The sequence below is a fragment of the Pseudophryne corroboree genome, chromosome 9 (assembly GCF_028390025.1).
Source record: "Pseudophryne corroboree isolate aPseCor3 chromosome 9, aPseCor3.hap2, whole genome shotgun sequence".
Classification (NCBI taxonomy): Eukaryota; Metazoa; Chordata; class Amphibia; order Anura; family Myobatrachidae; genus Pseudophryne; species Pseudophryne corroboree.
In genome coordinates, this window is record NC_086452.1 from 319,537,997 (window position 1) to 319,562,373 (window position 24,377).

The 24,377-nt window shown below is 48.1% G+C and overlaps 1 protein-coding gene across 1 annotated transcript in view; it reads right to left on the reverse strand.

Annotated features, from left to right (window-relative positions):
- GTPBP1 (GTP binding protein 1) overlaps window positions 1–24,019 on the reverse strand; it is a 122,201-nt gene extending 98,182 nt beyond the window's left edge. The window contains exon 1 of the mRNA XM_063940472.1: window positions 23,774–24,019. Within this exon, the coding sequence (XP_063796542.1) occupies window positions 23,774–23,965 (192 nt within the window). The 5' untranslated portion in view covers window positions 23,966–24,019. The remainder of the gene's footprint in view (window positions 1–23,773) is intronic.
- Between the last annotated feature and the right edge of the window lie 358 nt (window positions 24,020–24,377).

Sequence of the window (24,377 nt, forward strand, 5' to 3'; positions counted from 1 at the left end):
AGTGAAGCCAGTTCTTTTTGAAAGAAAATAGACAGGGCCGAAATCTGGACTTTAATGGATCCCAATTTTAGGCCCATAGTCACTCATGACTGTAGGAAGTGCAGAAATCGACCCAGCTGAAATTCCTCTGTTGGGGCCTTCATGGCAACATATTTTCGCCATATGCGGTGATAATGTTTTGCTGTCACATCCTTCCTAGCTTTTATCAGCGTAGGAATGACTTCAACCGGAATGCCCTTTTCCATTAGGATCCGGCGTTCAACCGCCATGCCGTCAAACGCAGCAGCGGTAAGTCTTGGAACAGACAGGGCCCCTGCTGTAGCAGGTCCTGTCGGAGCGGCAGAGGCCAAGGGTCCTCTGAGATCATTTCTTGTAGCTCCGGGTACCAAGTTCTTCTTGGCCAATCCGGAACGAGGAGTATAGTTCTTACTCCTCTCTTTCTTATTATTCTCAGTACCTTTGGTATGAGAGGAAGAGGAGGGAACACATAAACCGACTGGTACACCCACGGTGTCACTAGAGCGTCCACAGATATCGCCTGAGGGTCCCTTGACCTGGCGCAATATCTTTTTAGCTTTTTGTAGAGGCGGGACGCCATCATTTCCACCTGTGGCCTTTCCCAACTATTTACAATCAGCTGGAAGACTTCTGGATGAAGTCCCCACTCTCCCGGGTGGAGGTCGTGCCTGCTGAGGAAGTCTGCTTCCCAGTTGTCCACTCCCGGAATGAACACTGCTGACAGTGCTAGCACGTGATTCTCCGCCCATCATAGACTCCTTGTGGCTTCTGCCATCGCCATCCTGCTTCTTGTGCCGCCCTGTCGGTTTACATGGGCGACAGCCGTGATGTTGTCTGACTGAATCAGCACCGGCTGGTTTTGAAGCAGGGTTTTGCTTGACTTAGGGCATTGTAAATGGCCCTTAGTTCCAGAATATTTATGTGTAGGGAAGTCTTCTGACTCGACCATTGTCATTGGAAGTTTCTTCCCTGAGTGACTGCCCCCCAACCTCGGAGGCTTGCATCCGTGGTCACCAGGACCCAGTCCTGAATGCCGAATCTGCGGCCCTCGAGAAGATGAGCACTCTGCAGCCACCACAGCAGAGACACCCTGGCCCTCGGGGACAGGGTGATCAGCCGATGCATCTGAAGATGCAATCCGGACCACTTGTCTAACAGATCCCACTGAAAGATCCTTGCATGGAACCTGCCGAAGGGAATTGCTTCGTAAGAAGCTACCATCTTTCCCAGGACTCGCGTGCAGTGATGCACCGACACCCGTTTTGGTTTCAGGAGGTCTCTGACCAGAGATGACAACTCCTTGGCCTTCTCCTCCGGGAGAAACACCTTCTTCTGTTCTGTGTCCAGAATCATGCCCAAGAACAGCAGACGCGTCGTAGGAACCAGCTGCGACTTTGGAATATTCAGGATCCAGCCGTGCTGTTGTAGCACTTCCCGAGCTAGTGCTACTCCGATCACCAACTGTTCCCTGGACCTCGCCTTTATAAGGAGATCGTCCAAGTACGGGATAATTATAACTCCCTTCTTTCGAAGGAGTATCATCACTTCGGCCATTACCTTGGTAAATACCCTCGGTGCCGTGGACAGACCAAACGGCAACGTCTGGAATTGGTAATGGCAGTCCTGTACCACAAACCTGAGGTACTCCTGGTGAGGTGGGTAAATGGGGACATGTAGGTAAGCATCTTTGATGTCCAGCGACACCATAAAATCCCCCTCTTCCAGGCTAGCAAAACCGCCCTGAGCGATTCCATTTTGAACTTGAACTTCCTTATATAAGTGTTCAAGGATTTCAAATTTAGAATGGGTCTCACCGAACAGTCTGGTTTCGGTACCACAAACATTGTGGAATAGTAACCCCATCCCTGTTGAAGGAGGGGAACTTTGATTATCACCTGCTGGAGGTACAGCTTGTGAATAGCCGCCAGTACTACCTCCCTTTCCTTGGGAGTAGCTGGCAAGGCTGATTTGAGGTAACGGCGAGGGGGAGACGTCTCGAACTCCAGCTTGTATCCCTGAGATACCACTTGTAGAACCCAGAGATCCACCTGTGAGCGAACCCACTGGTCGCTGAAGTTCCGGAGACGGGCCCCCACCGCACCTGGCTCCACCTGTGGAGCCCCAGCGTCATGCGGTGGACTTAGTGGAAGCAGGGGAGGATTTTTGTTCCTGGGAACTGGCTGTCTGGTGCAGCTTTTTCCCTCTACCCCTGCCTCTGGGCAGAAAGGAAGCGCCTCTGACCCGCTTGCCTTTCTGAGGCCGAAAGGACTGTACTTGATAATACGGTGCTTTCTTAGGCTGTGAGGGAACCTGAGGTAAAAAAAGTCGACTTCCCAGCTGTTGCTGTGGATACGAGGTCCGAGAGCCCGTCCCCAAACAATTCCTCACCCTTATAAGGCAAAACTTCCATGTGCCTTTTAGAATCAGCATCACCTGTCCACTGCCGAGTCCATAATACTCTCCTGGCAGAAATGGACATTGCATTAATTCTAGATGCCAGCCGGCAAATGTCCCTCTGTGCATCCCTCATATATAAGACTACGTCTTTAATATGCTCTATGGTTAGCAAAATAGTATCCCTGTCAAGGGAATCAATGTTATCTGACAGGGAATCAGACCATGCTGCTGCAGCACTACACATCCATGCTGAAGCAATAGCAGGTCTCAGTATAGTACCTGAGTGTGTATACACAGACTTCAGGATAGCCTCCTGCTTTCTATCTGCAGGCTCCTTTAAGGCAGCCGTATCCTGAGAAGGCAGTGCCACCTTTTTTGATAAGCGTGTGAGCGCCTTGTCCACCCTAGGGGATGTTTCCCAACGCAACCTGTCCGTTGGCGGGAAAGAGTACGCCATTAGTAACCGCTTAGAAATCACTAATTTCTTATCTGGGGAACACCACGCTTCTTCACACAATTCATTTAACTCATCAGATGGGGGAAAAGTCACTGGCTGCTTTTTCTCCCCAAACATAATACCCTTTTTTGTGGTAACCGGGTTAAAGTCAGAAATGTGCAACACATTTTTCATTGCCGTAATCATGCATCGGATGGCCCTTGTGGATTGTACATTTGTCTCATCCTCGTCGACACTGGAGTCAGACTCCGTGTCGACATCTGTGTCTGCCATCTGAGGTAGCGGGCGTTTGAGCCACTGATGGCGTCTGAGACGCTTGGGCAGGCGCGGGCTGAGATGCCGGCTGTCACAAAGCTGTTACGTCATCGAACCTTTTATGCAAGGAGTTGACACTGTTGGTTAATACCTTCCACATATCCATCCACTCTGGTGTCGGCCCCGCAGGGGGCGACATCACACTTATCGGCTCCTGCTCCGCCTCCACGTAAGCGTCCTCAAACATGTCGACACAGCCGTACCGACACACCGCACACACACACACACACAGGGAATGCTCTGACTGAGGACAGGACCCCACAAAGTCCTTTGGGGAGACAGAGAGAGAGTATGCCAGCACACACCAGAGCGCTATATAACAGAGGGATTTACACTAATACAAAGTGAATTTTCCCCCAATAGCTGCTTATATCACCTTTTGCGCCTAAATTTATGTGCCCCCCCTCTCTTTTTTACCCTTTCGGTAGTGTATACTGCAGGGGAGAGCCTGGGGAGCGTCCTTCCAACGGAGCTGTGAAGAGAAAATGGCGCTGGCTGTGCTGAGGAAGATAGCCCCGCCCCTTCAGCGGCGGGCTTCTCCCGCTTTTTTAATAATATTTATGGCGGGGGATTAGGCACATATACAGTTTATAACTGTATTATGTGCATTTTGCCAACTAAGGTATACATATTGCAGCCCAGGGCGCCCCCCCCCCCCCCCCAGCGCCCTGCACCCACCTGTGACCGGAGCGTGTGGTGTGCTGTAAGAGCAATGGCGCACAGCTGCAGTGCTGTGCGCTACCTTATTGAAGACCGGAGTCTTCAGCCGCCGATTTTCTCCTGGAATCTTCCGTCTTCTGGCTCTGCAAGGGGGACGGCGGCGCGGCTCCGGACGATCGAGGTCGGGCCCTGTGTTCGATCCCTCTGGAGCTAATGGTGTCCAGTAGCCTTAGAAGCACAAGCTAGCTGCAAGCAGGTAGGTTTGCTTCTCTCCCCTAAGTCCCTCGTAGCAGTGAGTCTGTTGCCAGCAGATCTCACTGAAAATAAAAAACCTAACAAATACTTTCTTTTCTAGTAAGCTCAGGAGAGCCCACTAGGTGCATCCAACTCTGGCCGGGCACAGATTCTAACTGAGGTCTGGAGGAGGGGCATAGAGGGAGGAGCCAGTGCACACCAGATGTAGTACCTAATCTTTCTTTTAAGAGTGCCCAGTCTCCTGCGGAGCCCGTCTATTCCCCATGGTCCTTACGGAGTACCCAGCATCCACTAGGACGTCAGAGAAATTCCCTTTATAGTGTGATAAAGCTAAATATTTATCGTGTATATAACCCTTTATGAGGTCTAAGAACACGGTACGCTATCTACGTAAGAAGTACCGTAAGGGTACGCAAGTTGCGTATCGATCGCTTAGCCGTGATCGAGACGCTCAGGCGTCACGTTCACTCACGGCCAAGTGATCGCAGGCAGGCAGACTATTGGCTGTTGACTTATCGTAATGATTCGCTATAGCGTAGCAGTGCTCGGGACCACGAGGAGATCACCAGCGATGCAGACGCTCACAACGTTAAACCTTTATATCTATACCTTTAGTAATGAAATACACAGCAAACCTTAATGTAGAGACAAAGTGTAAGTGCAACCTTGTGTAACCTGATTAACTACAAAGCTGCTTGAGTGTCACCGATGCTCAAGGAGTACTTAACACTATAAAGAATACACAGATACCTGGGCTTAGGGTCCGAAACCTATTATGTGTATTATGACTATTATACTTGCAAAAGGAATCACAGTACAAAGCATACACTACAATATAACATAAACCAACTAACCAGATAACTACACAGGAAATACAATACAATACGATTCAAGTCTAATCAAGGAAAAATACGAGAGAAAGAGAAGAGAGTGAGAGAGAGAAATGGCTCACAGTAAGACAATATGATTACGGAGAGAACTTACGCACAAGGGGAACGATCGCATGCGCCTCGATATCCAGCTCCCGATTATCAGCAATGAGAACCGTTGGAGAGTGAAGTTGGATATGGTCGGCCCGCTATTTATGCCCCACACACAATACAATTCAATGGTCCCTACAATCTCATTGTCCATTGGACACAGGAATTCGGCTTCGCATTATAACAAAAGGTCATAGGTTGATTCATACAGGTGGGCTGTGACTATTTCCAACTGCTCAGGTGGGAGGGAAACTGGGTTTCCCGCCGCATGGGTAATAAAGTGCAAATAAAGTAAATGTTCATAAACTTCTTATGTCCATAACTATTCGCACGAGCGATTGATCTGCTTCAAACCAACACCGGAATATTTCTAATTAAATATTCTTCCGATGGATACTAAACACCACTGTATTACTCCTGTCTGACCCTTCGTATCAAACAAAGAGGGATTCTTCTGTTCATAAACATTCTATATTAACCAAACTTTCAGAATCTATCAAAGGGACCATGATCTACAAAATACATTATTACTGAAAATATGTTACGATTGGGTCGCACGCTACAACCACATAAACTCTACCGTAAATACGCATACCGTGCGCCTGCGGGTGCCCGCGACTGAGTATGCGCACGTACGGGAGAGCGTACGCATGCGCAGCACGGACCTGTGTGAGGTGCAAATATGGTAGTGTGCATAGAGATATTTTTCTGACTTTGACAAGTGTATTTATAGAATGGTATTCACACGCCAGTGTTCTGTCAGGGGAAGATACTGCGGACATCCAGTAGCAGAAAAAGAAAGCTCACTCTGATACTCTGGCCTATCTTACATTACCAGAAACACTATGTAAATGCCAATCGCACAGGTTTGTGTGCATCAATTAGAGACCCCACTGATTAATTTGAGGAATATTCCCTTTTACGTTTCTGCGTATTTCATTTGTGCTTATTTCTAAAGGCTGTTGCTGTGTATCCTAAATTATAGCATCTCCAACTCGAGGAAAACCGTTTCATAAGCAGATACTTTGTATATAAATCATTCATGTGTTCCAATTGTGTATCTGTTATATTTGATTGCATCAGATTAGAAAGTTACTGAGTTGTATCAATAATGAGTGTACAGCCATTACAATCCTTCCAGGTTTATAAATCCTGCTTCTGCAGTTATTATTGATATTGTTAGCTTTATTGACCGAAGGTGTAATCAGTAAAGGGCGATAATACTGATGCTGATAACAATATATCACACTATGGGGCAGATACATTAAGCCAGGAGAAGTGATAGCGCAGAGATAAGTGCAAGGTGATAACGCACCAGCCAATCAGCAACAGTATGTAAATTTACAGTTAGGAGCTGATTGGCTGGTGCGTTATCACCTTGCACTTATCTCTGCTTTATCACTTCTCCAGGCTTAATACATCTGCCCCTATATTACATATGATCTTCCCTCCTGTTAAGTGCACCTTATGATTCTAATTTATGCTGGTGCATATCTAGCAATAATTGGTTGATCGTGCTGATAATTGCATTGTATGGCAGCCTTAAAATCAAGATGCTTCTGCCATCAACCAATTACAGGTGTAATGCTCTACTTTTATCCAAAACCAGATCACCTCAGGAGATAAAATGAAGACATCTGTGGTGAAACATGTACAGAGTAATAAATACAACTCACAATTTTCAGGTTGCATATCTTGTATTATACAAATTCAAACTCCGAGGCACTTTATAGTCTTCAGAAACTCCTTGGAATAACAGTAGTCATCCACATAGGCACATAAATATCCTCAATGGACAAGATAAATGGTCAAATAAGAATTTACTCACCGGTAATTCTATTTCTCGTAGTCCGTAGTGGATGCTGGGAACTCCGTAAGGACCATGGGGAATAGACGGGCTCCGCAGGAGACTGGGCACAACTAAGATAGATTTAGGACTACCTGGTGTGCACTGGCTCCTCCCTCTATGCCCCTCCTCCAGACCTCAGGAAACTGTGCCCGGAAGAGCTGACACAATAAGGAAAGGATTTGGAATCCCGGGTAAGACTCATACCAGCCACACCAATCACACCGCACAACTTGTGATACTATACCCAGTGAACAGTATGAATAACAACTGAGCCTCTCAACAGATGGCTCCAAACAATAACCCTTTAGTTAGGCAATAACTATATACAAGTATTGCAGACAATCCGCACTTGGGATGGGCGCCCAGCATCCACTACGGACTACGAGAAATAGAATTACCGGTGAGTAAATTCTTATTTTCTCTGACGTCCTAGTGGATGCTGGGAACTCCGTAAGGACCATGGGGATTATACCAAAGCTCCCAAACGGGCGGGATAGTGCGGATGACTCTGCAGCACCGAATGAGCAAACTCAAGGTCCTCCTCAGCCAGGGTATCAAACTTGTAGAATTTAGCAAATGTGTTTGAACCCGACCAAGTAGCAGCTCGGCAAAGTTGTAAAGCCGAGACTCCGCGGGCAGCCGCCCAAGAAGAGCCCACTTTCCTCGTGGAATGGGCTTTTACAGATTTAGGATGTGGCAGTCCAGCCGCAGAATGTGCAAGTTGAATCGTACTACAGATCCAGCGAGCAATAGGCTGCTTTGACGCAGGAGCACCCAGCTTATTGGGCGCATACAGGATAAATAGCGAGTCAGTTTTCCTGACTCCAGCCGTCCTGGAAACATAGATTTTCAGGGCCCTGACTACGTCCAGCAACTTGGAATCCTCCAAGTCCTTAGTAGCCGCAGGCACCACAATAGGTTGGTTCAAATGAAAAGCGGATACCACCTTAGGAAGAAATTGGGGACGAGTCCTCAATTCCGCCCTATCCATATGGAAAATCAGATAAGGGCTTTTACATGACAAAGCCGCCAATTCTGACACACGCCTGGCCGAAGCCAAGGCCAACAGCATGACCACTTTCCACGTGAGATATTTTAGTTCCACGGTTTTAAGTGGCTCAAACCAATGTGACTTAAGGAAATCCAACACCACGTTGAGATCCCAAGGTGCCACTGGAGGCATAAAAGGGGGCTGAATATGCAGCACTCCTTTAACAAATGTCCGAACTTCAGGCAGTGAAGCCAGTTCTTTTTGGAAGAAAATCGACAGAGCCGAAATCTGGACCTTAATGGAACCTAATTTTAGGCCCATAGTCACCCATGACTATAGGAAGTGCAGAAATCGACCCAGCTGAAATTCCTCCGTTGGGGCCCTTCTGGCCTCACACCACGCAACATATTTTCGCCATATGCGGTGATAATGGTTTGCGGTCACCTCCTTCCTAGCTTTAATCAGCGTAGGGATGACTTCCTCCGGAATGCCCTTTTCCTTCAGGATCCGGCGTTCAACCGCCATGCCGTCAAACGCAGTCACAGTAAGTCTTGGAACAGACACGGTCCCTGCTGCAGCAGGTCCTGTCTGAGCGGCAGAGGCCATGGGTCCTCCGAGATCATTTCTTGAAGTTCTAGGTACCAAGCTCTTCTTGGCCAATCCGGAACCACAAGTATAGTTCTTACTCCTCTTCTTATTATTATTCTCAGTACCTTGGGTATGAGGCAGAGGAGGGAACACAAACCGACTGGTACACCCACGGTGTCACTAGAGCGTCCACAGCTATCGCCTGAGGGTCCCTTGACCTGGCGCAATATCTTTTTAGCTTTTTGTTGAGGCGGGACGCCATCATGTCCACCTGTGGCCTTTCCCAACGATTTACAATCAGCTGGAAGACTTCTGGATGAAGTCCCCACTCTCCCGGGTGGAGGTCGTGCCTGCTGAGGAAGTCTGCTTCCCAGTTGTCCACTCCCGGAATGAACACTGCTGACAGTGCTAACACATGATTTTCCGCCCATCGGAGAATCCTTGTGGCTTCTGCCATCGCCATCCTGCTTCTTGTGCCGCCCTGACGGTTTACATGGGCGACCGCTGTGATGTTGTCTGACTGGATCAGCACCGGCTGGTGTTGAAGCAGGGGTCTTGCCTGACTTAGGGCATTGTAAATGGCCCTTAGTTCCAGAATATTTATGTGTAGGGAAATCTCCTGACTTGTCCATAGTCCTTGGAAGTTTCTTCCCTGTGTGACTGCCCCCCAACCTCGAAGGCTGGCATCCGTGGTCACCAGGACCCAGTCCTGTATGCCGAATGTGCGGCCCTCTAGAAGATGAGCACTCTGCAGCCACCACAACAGCGACACCCTGGTCCTTGGAGACAGGGTTATCAGCCGATGCATCTGAAGATGCGATCCGGACCACTTGTCCAACAGATCCCACTGAAAGATCCTTGCATGGAACCTTCCGAATGGAATTGCTTCGTAAGAAGCCACCATCTTTCCCAGGACTCGCGTGCAGTGGTGCACCGACACCTGTTTTGGTTTTAGGAGGTCTCTGACTAGAGATGACAACTCCTTGGCCTTCTCCTCCGGGAGAAACACTTTTTTCTGTTCTGTGTCCAGAACCATCCCCAGGAACAGTAGACGCGTTGTAGGAACCAGCTGCGACTTTGGAATATTCAGGATCCAGCCGTGCTGTTGTAGCACTTCCCGAGCTAGTGCTACTCCGATCACCAACTGTTCCCTGGACCTCGCCTTTATAAGGAGATAGTCCAAGTACGGGATAATTAAAACTCCCTTTTTCCGAAGGAGTATCATCATTTCGGCCATTACCTTGGTAAATACCCTCGGTGCCGTGGACAGACCAAACGGCAACGTCTGGAATTGGTAATGACAGTCCTGTACCACAAATCTGAGGTACTCCTGGTGAGGAGGGTAAATGTTGACATGCAGGTAAGCATCCTTGATGTCCAGTGATACCATGTAATCCCCCTCGTCCAGGCTTGCAATCACCGCTCTGAGCGATTCCATCTTGAACTTGAACCTTCTTATATAAGTGTTCAAGGATTTTAAATTTAAAAATGGGTCTCACCGAACCGTCCGGTTTCGGTACCACAAACATTGTGGAATAGTAACCCCGTCTTTGTTGAAGGAGGGGTACCTTGATTATCACCTGCTGAGAATACAGCTTGTGAATCGCCTCCAGCACTGCCTCCCTGTCCGGGGGAGCTGTCGGCAAGGCAGATTTGAGGAAACGGCGAGGGGGAGACGTCTCGTATTCCAGCTTGTACCCCAGAGATACTACCGGTAGAATCCAGGGATCCACCCGTGAACGAGCCCACTGGTCGCTGAAGTTCTTGAGACGGGCCCCCACCGTACCTGGCTCCGCCTGTGGAGCCCCAGCGTCATGCGGTGGACTTAGAGGAAGCGGGGGAGGACTTTTGTTCCTGGGAACTGGCTGTATGTTGCAGCTTTTTTCCTCTACCTCTGCCTCTGGGCAGAAAGGACGCGCCTCTAACCCGCTTGCCTTTCTGGGGCCGAAAGGACTGTACCTGATAATACGGTGCTTTCTTTGGCTGTGAGGGAACATGGGTTAAAAATGCTGACTTCCCAGCAGTCGCTGTGGAAACGAGGTCCGAGAGACCATCCCCAAACAACTCCTCACCCTTGTAAGGCAAAACCTCCATGTGCCTTTTAGAATCTGCATCTCCTGTCCATTGCCGAGTCCACAATCCTCTCCTGGCAGAAATGGACATTGCGTTTATTTTAGATGCCAGCCGGCAAATATCCCTCTGTGCATCTCTCATGTATAAGACAGCGTCTTTAATATGCTCTACGGTTAGCAATATAGTGTCCCTGTCTAGGGTATCAATGTTTTCCGACAGGGAATCTGACCACGCAGCTGCAGCACTGCACATCCATGCTGAAGCAATAGCCGGTCTCAGTATAATTCCTGTGTATATACAGACTTCAGGATAGCCTCCTGCTTTCTATCCGCAGGCTCCTTTAGGGCGGCCGTGTCTGGAGACGGTAGTGCCACCTTTTTTGACAGACGTGTGAGCGCTTTATCCACCCTAGGGAATGTCTCCCAACGTGACCTGTCCTCTGGCGGGAAAGGGTACGCCATTAGTAACTTTTTAGAAATTACCAGTTTCTTATCGGGGGAAGCCCACGCTTCTTCACACACTTCATTTAATTCATCAGATGGGGGAAAAAATAAGAATTTACTTACCGATAATTCTATTTCTCGTAGTCCGTAGTGGATGCTGGGGACTCCGTCAGGACCATGGGGATTAGCGGCTCCGCAGGAGACAGGGCACAAAAGTAAAAGCTTTAGGATCAGGTGGTGTGCACTGGCTCCTCCCCCTATGACCCTCCTCCAAGCCTCAGTTAAGATACTGTGCCCGGACGAGCGTACACAATAAGGAAGGATTTTGAATCCCGGGTAAGACTCACACCAGCCACACCAATCACACTGTACAACCTGTGATCTGAACCCAGTTAACAGCATGATAACAGCGGAGCCTCTGAAAAGATGGCTCACAACAATAATAACCCGATTTTTGTAACAATAACTATGTACAAGTATTGCAGACAATCCACACTTGGGATGGGCGCCCAGCATCCACTACGGACTACGAGAAATAGAATTATCGGTAAGTAAATTCTTATTTTCTCTGACGTCCTAAGTGGATGCTGGGGACTCCGTCAGGACCATGGGGATTATACCAAAGCTCCCAAACGGGCGGTAGAGTGCGGATGACTCTGCAGCACCGATTGAGCAAACAAGAGGTCCTCCTCAGCCAGGGTATCAAACTTGTAGAACTTTGCATAAGTGTTGGAACCTGACCAAGTAGCCACTCGGCAAAGTTGTAAAGCCGAGACCCCTCGGGCAGCCGCCCAAGATGAGCCCACCTTCCTTGTGGAATGGGCATTTACATATTTTGGCTGTGGCAGGCCTGCCACAGAATGTGCAAGCTGAATTGTACTACACATCCAACTAGCAATCGTCTGCTTAGAAGCAAGAGCACCCAGTTTGTTGGGTGCATACAGGATAACAGCAAGTAAGTTTTCCTGACTCCAGCCGTCCTGGAAACCTATATTTTCAGGGCCCTGACAACATCTAGCAACTTGGAGTCCTCCAAGTCCCTAGTATCCGCAGGTACCACAATAAGCTGGTTCAGGTGAAACGCTGACACCACCTTAGGGAGAAACTGGGGACGAGTCCGCAGCTCTGCCCTGTCCGAATGGACAATCAGATATGGGCTTTTGTGAGACAAAGCCGCCAATTCTGACACTCGCCTGGCCGAGGCCAGGGCCAACAGCATGGTCACTTTCCATGTGAGATATTTCAAATCCACAGATTTGAGCGGTTTAAACCAATGTGATTTGAGGAATCCCAGAACTACGTTGAGATCCCACAGTGCCACTGGAGGCACAAAAGGGGGTTGTATATGCAGTACTCCCTTGACAAACTTCTGGACTTCAGGAACTGAAGCCAATTCTTTCTGGAAGAAAATCGACAGGGCCAAAATTTGAACCTTAATGGACCCCAATTTGAGGCCCATAGACACTCCTGTTTGCAGGAAATGCAGAAATCGACCGAGTTGAAATTTCTTCGTGGGGCCTTCCTGGCCTCACACCACGCAACATATTTTCGCCACATGTGGTGATAATGTTGTGCGGTCACCTCCTTCCTGGCTTTGACCAGGGTAGGAATGACCTCTTCCGGAATGCCTTTTTCCCTTAGGATCCGGCGTTCAACCGCCATGCCGTCAAACGCAGCCGCGGTAAGTCTTGGAACAGACATGGTACTTGCTGAAGCAAGTCCCTTCTTAGCGGCAGAGGCCATGAGTCCTCTGTGAGCATCTCTTGAAGTTCCAGGTACCAAGTCCTTCTTGGCCAATCCGGAGCCACGAGTATAGTTCTTACTCCTCTACGTCTTATAATTCTCAGTACCTTGGGTATGAGAAGCAGAGGAGGGAACACATACACTGACTGGTACACCCACGGTGTTACCAGAGCGTCCACAGCCATTGCCTGAGGGTCTCTTGACCTGGCGCAATACCTGTCCAGTTTTTTGTTCAGGCGGGACGCCATCATGTCCACCTTTGGTCTTTCCCAATGGTTCACAATCATGTGGAAGACTTCCCGATGAAATCCCCACTCTCCCGGGCGTCGGAATGAACACTGCTGACAGTGCTATCACCTGATTTTCCGCCCATCGAAGAATCCTTGCAGTTTCTGCTATTGCCCTTCTGCTTCTTGTGCCGCCCTGTCTGTTTACGTGGGCGACTGCCGTGATGTTGTCCCACTGGATCAATACCGGCTGACCTTGAAGCAGAGGTCTTGCTAAGCTTAGAGCATTGTAACTTGCCCTTAGTATATTGCCCTCCAGTATATTTATGTGGAGAGAATTCTCCAGACTTGATCACACTCCCTGGAAATTTTTTCCCTGTGTGACTGCTCCCCAGCCTCTCAGGCTGGCATCCCTGGTCACCAGGACCCTTCCTGAATGCCGAATCTGCGGCCCATTAGTAGATGAGTACTTTGCAGCCACCGCAGAAGAAACACCCTTGTCCTTGGAGACAGGGTTATCCGCTGATGCATCTGAAGATGCGATCCGGACCATTTTTCCAGCAGATCCCACTGAAAAGTTCTTGCGTGAAAACTGCCGAATGGAATCGCTTCGTAAGAAGCCACCATTTTTCCCAGGACCCTTGTGCAATGATGCACTGACACTTTTCCTGGTTTTAGGAGGTTCCTGACTAGCTCGGATAACTCCCTGGCTTTCTTCTCCGGGATAAACACCCTTTTCTGGACTGTGTCCAGAATCATCCCTAGGAACAGCAGACGTGTCGTCGGAAACAACTGCGGTTTTGGAATATTTAGAATCCACCCGTGCTGTCGTAGAACTACTTGAGATAGTGCTACTCCGACCTCCAACTGTTCTCTGGACCTTGCTCTTATCAGGAGGTCGTCCATTTTCTTTGAAGAAGAATCATCATTTCGGCCATTACCTTGGTAAAGACCCGGGGTGCCGTGGACAATCCAAACGGCAGCGTCTGAAACTGATAGTGACAGTTCTGTACCACGAACCTGAGATACCCTTGGTGAGAAGGGCAAATTGGGACATGGAGGTAAGTATCCCTGATGTCCCGGGACACCCTATAGTCCCCTTCTTCCTGGTTCGCTATCACTGCTCTGAGTGACTCCATCTTGATTTGAACCTTTGTAAGTGTTCAAATATTTCAGATTTAGAATAGGTCTCACCGAGCCTTCTGGCTTCAGTACCACAACATAGTGTGGAATAATACCCCTTTCCTTGTTGTAGGAGGGGTACTTTGATTATCACCTGCTGGGAATACAGCTTGTGAATTGTTTCCAATACTGCCTCCCTGTCGGAGGGAGACGTTGGTAAAGCAGACTTCAGGAACCTGCGAGGGGGAAACGTCTCGACTTTCCAATCTGTACCCCTGGGATCCTACTTGTAGGATCCAGGGGTCCTGTACGGCCCCAGCGTCATGCTGAGAAACTTGGCAGAAGCGGTGGAGGCTTCTGTTCCTGGGAATGGGCTGCCTGCTGCAGTCTTCTTCCCTTTCCTCTATCCCTGGGCAGATATGACTCTTATGGGGACGAAAGGACTGAGGCTGAAAAGACGGTGTCTTTTTCTGCAGAGATGTGACTTAGGGTAAAAACGGTGGATTTTCCAGCAGTTGCCGTGGCCACCAGGTCCGATGGACCGACCCCAAATAACTCCTCCCCTTTATACGGCAATACTTCTTTGTGCCGTTTGGAATCTGCATCACCTGACCACTGTCGTGTCCATAAACATCTTCTGGCAGATATGGACATCGCACTTACTCTTGATGCCAGAGTGCAAATATCCCTCTGTGCATCTCGTATATATAGAAATGCATCCTTTAAATGCTCTATAGTCAATAAAATACTGTCCCTGTCAAGGGTATCAATATTTTTAGTCAGGGAATCCGACCAAGCCACCCCAGCTCTGCACATCCAGGCTGAGGCGATCGCTGGTCGCAGTATAACACCAGTATGTGTGTATATACTTCTTAGGATATTTTCCAGCCTCCTATCAGTTGGCTCCTTGAGGACGGCCCTATCCGGAGACGGTACCGCCACTTGTTTTGATAAGCATGTGAGCGCCTTATCCACCCTAAGGGGTGTTTCCCAACCTTTAGAAGGTATACCCTTCTGGCGGGAAAGGGTATACCGCCAATAATTTTCTATCGGGGGAAACCCACGCATCATCACACACTTCATTTAATTTATCTGATTCAGGAAAAACTACAGGTAGTTTTTTCACACCCCACATAATACCCTTTTTTGTGGTACTTGTAGTATCAGAAATATGTAACACCTCCTTCATTGCCCTTAACAAGTAACGTGTGGCCCTAAAGGAAAATACGTTTGTTTCTTCACCGTCGACACTGAAATCAGTGTCCGTGTCTGTGTCTGTGTCGACCGACTGAGGTAAATGGGCGTTTTAAAGCCCCTGACGGTGTTTGAGACGCCTGGACAGGTACTATTTTTTTTGCTGGCCGTCTCTGTTGACATTATCACGTAATTCCTTGAATAAGCCATCCATTCCGGTGTTGACTCCCTAGAGAGTGACATCACCATTACAGGCAATTGCTCCGCCTCCTCACCAACATCGTCCTCATACATGTCGACACACACGTACCGACACACAGCACACACACAGGGAATGCTCTGATAGAGGACAGGACCCCACTAGCCCTTTGGGGAGACAGAGGGAGAGTTTGCCAGCACACACCAAAAACGCTATAATTATACAGGGACAACCTTTATATAAGTGTTTTTCCCTTATAGCATTTTAATATATATAGTCATATCGCCAAATAAGTGCCCCCCCTCTCTGTTTTAACCGTTTCTGTAGTGCAGTGCAGGGGAGAGCCTGGGAGCCTTCCCACCAGCATTTCTGTGAGGGAAAATGGCGCTGTGTGCTGAGGAGAATAGGCCCCGCCCCCTTTTCGGCGGGCTTCTTCTCCCGTTTTTCTGAGACCTGGCAGGGGTTAAATACATCCATATAGCCCCCAGGGGCTATATGTGATGTATTTTTAGCCAGAATAAGGTACTATCATTGCTGCCCAGGGCGCCCCCCCCCAGCGCCCTGCACCCTCAGTGACCGCTGCTATGAAGTGTGCTGACAACAATGGCGCACAGCTGCAGTGCTGTGCGCTACCTTATGAAGACTGAAAAGTCTTCTGCCGCCGGTTTCTGGACCTCTTCACTTTTCGGCATCTGCAAGGGGGTCGGCGGCGCGGCTCCGGGACGAACCCCAGGGTGAGACCTGTGTTCCGACTCCCTCTGGAGCTAATTGTGTCCAGTAGCCTAAGAAGCCAATCCATCCTGCACGCAGGTGAGTTCACTTCTCTCCCCTAAGTCCCTCGATGCAGTGAGCCTGTTGCCAGCAGGACTCACTGAAAATAAAAAACCTAACAAAACTTTTACTCTAAGCAGCTCTTTAGGAGAGCCACCTAGATTGCACCCTTCTCGGCCGGGCACAAAAATCTAACTGAGGCTTGGAGGAGGGTCATAGGGGGAGGAGCCAGTGCACACCACCTGATCCTAAAGCTTTTACTTTTGTGCCCTGTCTCCTGCGGAGCCGCTAATCCCCATGGTCCTGACGGAGTCCCCAGCATCCACTTAGGACGTCAGAGAAACCACTGGTAGCTTTTTCTCCCCAAACATAATACCCTTTTTTGTGGTACCTGGGGTAATATCAGAAATGTGCAACACATTTTTCATTGCCGTAATCATATAACGAGTGGCTCTATTGGAATGTACACTAGTCTCGTCGTCGTCGACACTGGAGCCAGTATCCGTGTCGACATCTGTGTCTGCCATCTGAGGTAATGGGCGTTTTAGAGCCCCTGATGGCTTTTGAGACGCCTGGGCAGGCACGGGCTGAGCAGCCGGCTGTCCCACATCTGCTATGTCGTCAAACCTTTTATGTAAGGAGTTGACACTGTCGCGTAATTCCTTCCACATGTCCATCCATTCAGGCGTCGACCCCGCAGGGGGTGACATCACATTTATCGGCACCTGCTCCGCCTCCACATAAGCCTCCTCATCAAACATGTCGACACAGCCGTACCGACACACCGCACACACACAGGGAATGCTCTGACTGAGGACAGGACCCCACAAAGTCCTTTGGGGAGACAGAGAGAGAGTATGCCAGCACACACCAGAGCGCTATATAATGCAGGGATACACACTACACACAGTGATTTTTCCCCTATAGCTGCTATAATACACAGTTTTGCGCCTCAATTTAGTGCCCCCCCCCCCCTCTTTTTTACCCTATTGAGCCTGGAAACTGCAGGGGAGAGCCTTGGGAGCGTCCTTCCAGCGGAGCTGTGAGAGGAAATGGCACCAGTGTGCTGAGGGAGATAGCCCCGCCCACTTCACGGCGGACTTCTCCCGCTTTTTTCAGGATATTTTTGGCAGGGGATTTTACACATATATAGTCTTACGGACTATATTATGTGTTTATTTGCCAAGCTGAGGTATATTTATTGCAGCCCAGGGCGCCGCCGCCCCCCCCCCCCCAGCACCCATCAGTGACCGGAGTGTGTGGTGTGCATGGGGAGCAATGGCGCACAGCTGCAGTGCTGTGCGCTACCTTAATGAAGACCGGAGTCTTCAGCCGCCGATTTCCTGGACGTTCTTCTTGCTTCTGGCTCTGCAAGGGGGACGGCGGCGCGGCTCCGGGACCGGACGACCGAGGCTGGGCCTGTGTTCGATCCCTCTGGAGCTAATGGTGTCCAGTAGCCTAAGAAGCCCAAGCTAGCTGCAAGCAGGTAGGTTCGCTTCTTCTCCCCTCAGTCCCTCGTAGCAGTGAGTCTGTTGCCAGCAGACCTCACTGAAAATAAAAAACCTAAATATACTTTCTTTCTAAGAGCTCAGGAGAGCCCCTAGTGTGCAACCAGCTCGGTTGGGCACAAAATTCTAACTGAGGTCTGGAGGAGGGGCATAGAGGGAGGAGCCAGTGCACACCAGGTAGTCCTAAATCTTTCTTAGTTGTGCCCAGTCTCCTGCGGAGCCGCTATTCCCCATGGTCCTTACGGAGTTCCCAGCATCCACTAGGACGTCAGAGAAAATAGGATACTACTGTAAAAATGTAAGGACATATGTGCCTGAATCTGCTTGTACATCAACAGGAACCAGTCTATGGCCAGGACAAAAATAGTTCCAACGAACTAGGACACGGGCAGCAGTATGGGCGGCCCGGGCCTACCCCTCTGTTAGAGAGGCTGGACCCGGGACAGCTGTGCCCGCAGTCCACCCCTGATGGCGGGCCTGGTAGATGCCGTTTCTAAAGCCCACGCAGATTCTCGATTATTAGGAATCTGCGCAGGCTCTATTATGTGCATGTGCAGAACAGGTCCTGAGTGATCGCACACAGTCCCGCTTCTGCCTGACTGACAGGCAGAAGCATTCAGGGGTGGAGGCGGCAGGTACAGCCGGTGTTTCCAGAAATGAGGGAATACCGCCCCGGTTTTCCGGGAGTGGCAAGGCCAGGGTCTATCTTTAGACACATACTTCAAGCAAGGGGCCCTGCGACAGCTAGTCTGAGTAAACTGAGGCTTACTCAGCTTGCCATCTGCAGGAAACATCACGACTATTGGTCGCGATGTTGATCTCAGTCTGCGACCTCAGTCGCAGCGTTGGGATCGCAAGTGCAGCAAAGAGGTGTCTTACACCTCTAGGGAGGCCAATCCCGGACTGTTTTTTCAATCCCGGGATTCGGGATTGAAAAATGCTCAATCCCAGGATTCCGGGATTGAACTGTACTATAATCTACAGCCCCATTTCAAATCAGAAAAAAAAAAAAAAAAGAACATACTTACTACAGTAAATAAAAGGGTCCCCAAGGTTGAGAGGCAGGCAGGCAGCAGCGGCACAGTGACAGCACTGCAGCAGAGCCGTTCACCACACACCATTCACCAGCTTTGTATTGAAGGCAGGTGGACTCACCGACGGGCAGGCGCGCTGAAGGCAGACGCGGCGGGCACGGCTGGGGCTGCGCAGCGTGACCTTGCTGATGTCACGCGGCGCACAGCAAGGCAGCCGGGGTCGGGCAGCGTCTGAGGCTGAGCCAACCGCTAGAGCTCAGCGGCGCTGCCCGGCCAAAAAAAACAGTAATGCGCATGCGCACCTTAATCCCGTGAATCCCGGGATTGGAGCCTCCAATCCCGGGATTCAAATCCCGGCATTTTTGGCCTCAAATCCCGGGATCCCGCCGATCCTGATCCCGGGATTAGCCTCCCTAGACACCTCCTTCTGCATTAGCCTTTTCAGTGCACGGATTTATTCATGGATTATTTACTTAACCCATGATTCTATCATAATCACCATGCCTTCTCTTCTTAGTGGGCACAAGACTGTCAGATCCACAACTGGTTTTCCTGCTCATGTAACAAAATACTTTCACTTTGATGCGATACTGTAGGTGTATCTGGTGCTGCATTGAAGACCAACTAGGACGCATCCTAAAGTGTGCATGCCCTTACCATACTGATAATAGCAAATAGAGAGACAACTACCAATCATAGTAACAATTAAAAATCACATTATAGGACCATAATAATAAAAATTAAACACAAGGAAAAAAAAAAAAAAATGTGTTAATATTTTAAAAATTAAATACAAATCATGAGTAAATAATATGAAAGATTACATTCACAATAAAGGGGGGTATCCAATTAGCTGCGATAACGCGAGTCTGAGTAAAAGTTATCGCACCTTTAGCCCCAATAAATGATTCATCGCTGGTAAGCGCTCTCCTGTTTATCAACCTATCCTACCTACTAGGGGAAAGGGAAAAAAAAGGGTGACCTGCGATGTGTTAACCAGAAAAAAAGTGCAGAAAGAATGGGGAAAATCAGCCTGTGCCCCCCAAATTGCAAGAGTGACATAGGATAACAATATATAGTGCCTTGCTAAAGTATTTTCCCCCTTGGCTTTTTACCTATTTTGTTACATTACAACCTGTAATTTAATTTTTTTGATCTGAATTTTATGTGATGGATCTACACAAAATAGTCTAAGTTGGTGAAGTGAAATGAGAGATATGTATGTATGTATGTATGTATGTATGTATGTATGTATGTATGTATGTATGTATGTATGTATGTATATAAAAGAATTTTGAGAAATAATTTTTTTTAAATTGGCATGTGCATATGTATTTACCCCCTTTGCCATGAAGCCCCTCAAAAGTTCTGGTGCAACCAATTACCTTCAGAAGTCACATAATTAGTGAAATGAAGTCCACCTGTGTGCAATCTAAGGGGTCGATTCAATTCGGCAACTTCTGATGAGAGAAGAATTACCGACAATTGCGGGTAACTAGCAGCTGAATTGAATAGCGTCGGGAGCTAATTCCCGGCGCTATTCATAAGTTGCCGAATTGAATCGACCCCTAAGTGTTACATGATCTGTCGGGTGTAGTATGGTATGCCGGCGGCCGGGCTTCCGGCGACCAGCATACCGGCGCCGGGAGCCTGACCACCGGCATACCGACAGTGTGGTTAGCGCAAAGGAGCCCCTTGCGTGCTCGCTGCGGGCACGGTGGTGCGCTACGCTATTTATTCTCCCTCCAGGGGGGTCGTGGACCCCCACGAGGGAGAATATCGGTCGGGGATCCCGGCGCCGGTATACTGTGCGCCGGGATCCCGACATTCAGCATACTGAAGACCACCCGATCTGTCAGTATAAATACACCTGAAAGGCCCCAGAGGCAGCAACACCACAAAGACCAAGGAGCTCTCCAAACGAGTCAGGGACAAAGTTGTTGAGAAGTACAATCAGGGTCAGGTTATAAAAAAAAATAATATCCAAATCTTTGATGATCCCCCGGAGCACCATCAAATCCATCATCTTCAAATGGAAAGAACATGGTACCACAACAAACCTGACAAGAGAGGGCCGGCCACCAAAATTCACAAACAGGGCATTAATCAGAGAGGCAGCACAGAGACCAAAGGCAACCCTGAAGGAGCTGCAGAGTTCCACAGCAGAGACTGGTGTATCTGCGCATGTGATCACAATAAGCCATACACTCCATAGAGCTGAGCTTTATGGAAGAGTGGCCAGAAAAAAGCCATTACTTAGCATTAAAAATAATAAGGCACGTTTTAAGTTTCCCAAAAGGCATGTGGACGACTCCCCAAATGTATGGAGGAAGATGCTCTAGTCAGGTGAGACTAAAATTTAACTTTTTGGCCACCAAAGAAAACGCTATGTCTGGCGCAAACCTTACACATCCCATCACCCCAAGAACACCATCCCCACAGTGAAACATGATGGCAGCAGCATCATGCTGTGGGGATGTTTTTCAGCAGCAGAGACTGGTAAACTGTTTCGAGTCGAAGGAAAGATGGATGGTGCTAAATACAGGGATATTCTTGAGCAAAACCTGTTTCAGTCCGCCTGCGATTTGAGACTGGGACGGAGGTTCACCTTCCAGCAGAACAATGACCCGGAGCATACTGCTAAAGCAGCACTCAAGTGTTTTAAGGGAAAACATTTAAAATGTGTTGGAATGGCCTAGTCAAAGCCCAGATCTCAATCCAATTGAGAATCTGTGGTCAGACTTGAAAATTGCTGTTCACAAGCAGAAACCATCCAACATGAAGAAGCTGGAGCAGTTTTGCTTAGAGGAATGCGCAAAAATCCCAGTGGCAAGCTCATAGAGACTTATCCAAAGCGACTTGCAGCTGTAATTGCTTCAAAAGGTGGCTCTACAAAGTACTGACTTTAGGGGTGTGAATAGTTATGCATGCTGAAGTTTTCTGTGCTTTTGTCATATATGTTGTTTACTGCACAATAAAAAAAAAAAAAAACACCCCACACATCTTCAAAGTTGTAGGCATGTTCTTCAAATGACGCAAACCTTCAAACAATCCATTTTAATTCCAGGTTGTGAGGCAACAAAACATGAAAAATGCAAAGGGGGGTGAATACTTTAGCAAGGCACTGTAGAAGTATATTAGAGAGCAAAATAAAAAGACTTTGTGGCTTGTGTTAAATTGTTGCAATATGTATTTTTTTTTAAGAACACTTAAATGATTTATTTATTTTTTTAAATCCAAGCTTCTGCGTAAAATAAATGCACTCATTAAATTTGGGGTACATGAAAATGGGCATAAGTATAGGTTTTGTGTCAATTAAAGGCAATTTTAAAAACCTTGCAAAAATGACCACTACTTCCACCTGCAAGCCTAAAAACAGTTGTCCCACTTACAAAGCACCCCCATATACCAGTCCCATTCCTTGTACCCAATTTTCCATCACTTTGCACTTTTTCACCCCAAAACCGACATATTATTGGCTAATTAAAAGTAACTAAAATATTCAAAGTGACTAATTAGTCATTAAGTGTGGTGTCCAATGGGTTCTGAATCAAGGGCCCGATTCAGCATGGAATGCATCTACGATGCGTTCACATGCTGAAGCAGTTTTGCAGTGTGCCCACGCGCAGAAGCCGCACAGCACGTGCGCACACACACCAAGATACAACGGCATCTCACATATGCGAATGCCTCTGCACTTGTGGGGCAGGTGGGGGTGTCGACGCCGGGTTTGGGAAGGGGGTTTGGGAAGGGGGGGGGGGGGGGGGGGGTCACAGTCCGGACAATGCAGGAGTGTCCAGACCGCTTGCGGGGTGATGTCAAATACAGAAAGTGAGATGTGCAAAGTAAACTTTATTTTTATGGTGCTGGTGAAATAATACTGTGTAGATTAAAAACTTTTACATATATTTGTCATCAAAATCTCCTTCAAGACTGCCATTGTAAACAAATCAAAGGCTTTGTGGTCAGATACTGTAATTAACATGATTAAAACGTTACACATCTACTAATGCCATTGCTATTTAGAATATAAATAGAATATGGAGTAAAGAAAGAAAAAAAAAAGTTTGTTTAGAAGCTGTATTACAGAGTGGAATGTGAACACAACTCCACCCACAACTCCTCTGTCTGTTGCCACCAAGTTTCATCAGCAAAACCTTATCAAACTAAAAGACACCAGACATGCCCATGACACGCAGAAAGTTCAAAGCAGCAATCATAATGAAAACAGGAACATTCATAATAAGTAACAATCCAGTTAAATGTCAAGAAACTATCTTAAGGAGAACTGGCAGACATTCAATGACCGGCAGAGCAGGTTCCTGTCCTGTGTTTGCAGACATCCATTCATTTCATACAGCAAATCGCTAACACCAAACCTGCCTCACCATGACTGTCAGGTAGTAGTTAAGAGACTGATAAAAAAAAAAATGCACCACACAACACACACATACAACATACTATCAGCTCTCCAGTGACTGCCTTGTGTGCTGTAAACCATTAGAGAATCAATGACATTATAGAATAGTGCATTAGATAAAAGACTTGGTGATTTTATTATGGTCCCATCTCCAATTATCCATGATGTCATCATTGCTTTGAGCAGAGCAGACCCTATGCTGTAATACTGATGACTTCTGAGAGCACATCGCCACGACTAGTGCCTGGGAGGTAAACAAGTTACACCTGACACATGCAGTATAGAAGGGACACTGCCAGATGCTGTTGTGCTGCCAGGCTCTCACATCCTATTTGCGGTAATTGCAAACTCTCAAGTGACTATTGACCCTACGGCAGTGCGGCCAATGAGGGGATACATGCAAGTGACAGCGGGGAAATGCTAGCCTCCAGTAGTAGCCAGAGGCCTCATATCCCCGCCCTCTCCTAAGTGACACGTCCACTTGCCCCTGCACTCAGTCGGGGGCCCAGCTGTGCATTGGTGCTCTTACTTTGCTGGTCAAGTCTATCTCTGCCTCTCCGTTCCTCAGGGGCTCCCCGTCCAGACTGCAGTCCGAATCCTCGGCGTCAGGCTCCGGGGAGAACATGGAAGCCGGGACCGGGGACTCGCACAGGTTTAACTCCGGTTGAGACGCTGAAGGGGCCGCCATCTTGGAACCACTAGTTACCTTCCTGCAAATCATTAACTTAGAGCAGCGATCGGCCCTCCCCTTCTCCGGTATCCTTGCTTCTGATTGACTGCTGCTGCGTGCGATCAACACTCATTTGAATAATAAACCACGCCCACAGGCAATTGTCCAATAGCGCTAGTATATTACATTAAAGCCGCCCCCTTACGAGACAGCAGAAATAACACTTTTCCGTGACGTTGGGTTGAATTCATTTGATCGTATCTATCTATCTATCTATCTATCTATCTATCTATCTATCTATCTATCTATCTATCTGTCGGTTCTATATGCACATTTGTGTATTTATATGTGTGATTTCATATATATATATATATATATATATATATATATTAAAAATGCAGCCCAAACTCCGATTTCTGTATTTCTCTAACGTCCTAAGTGGATGCTGGGACTCCGTAAGGAC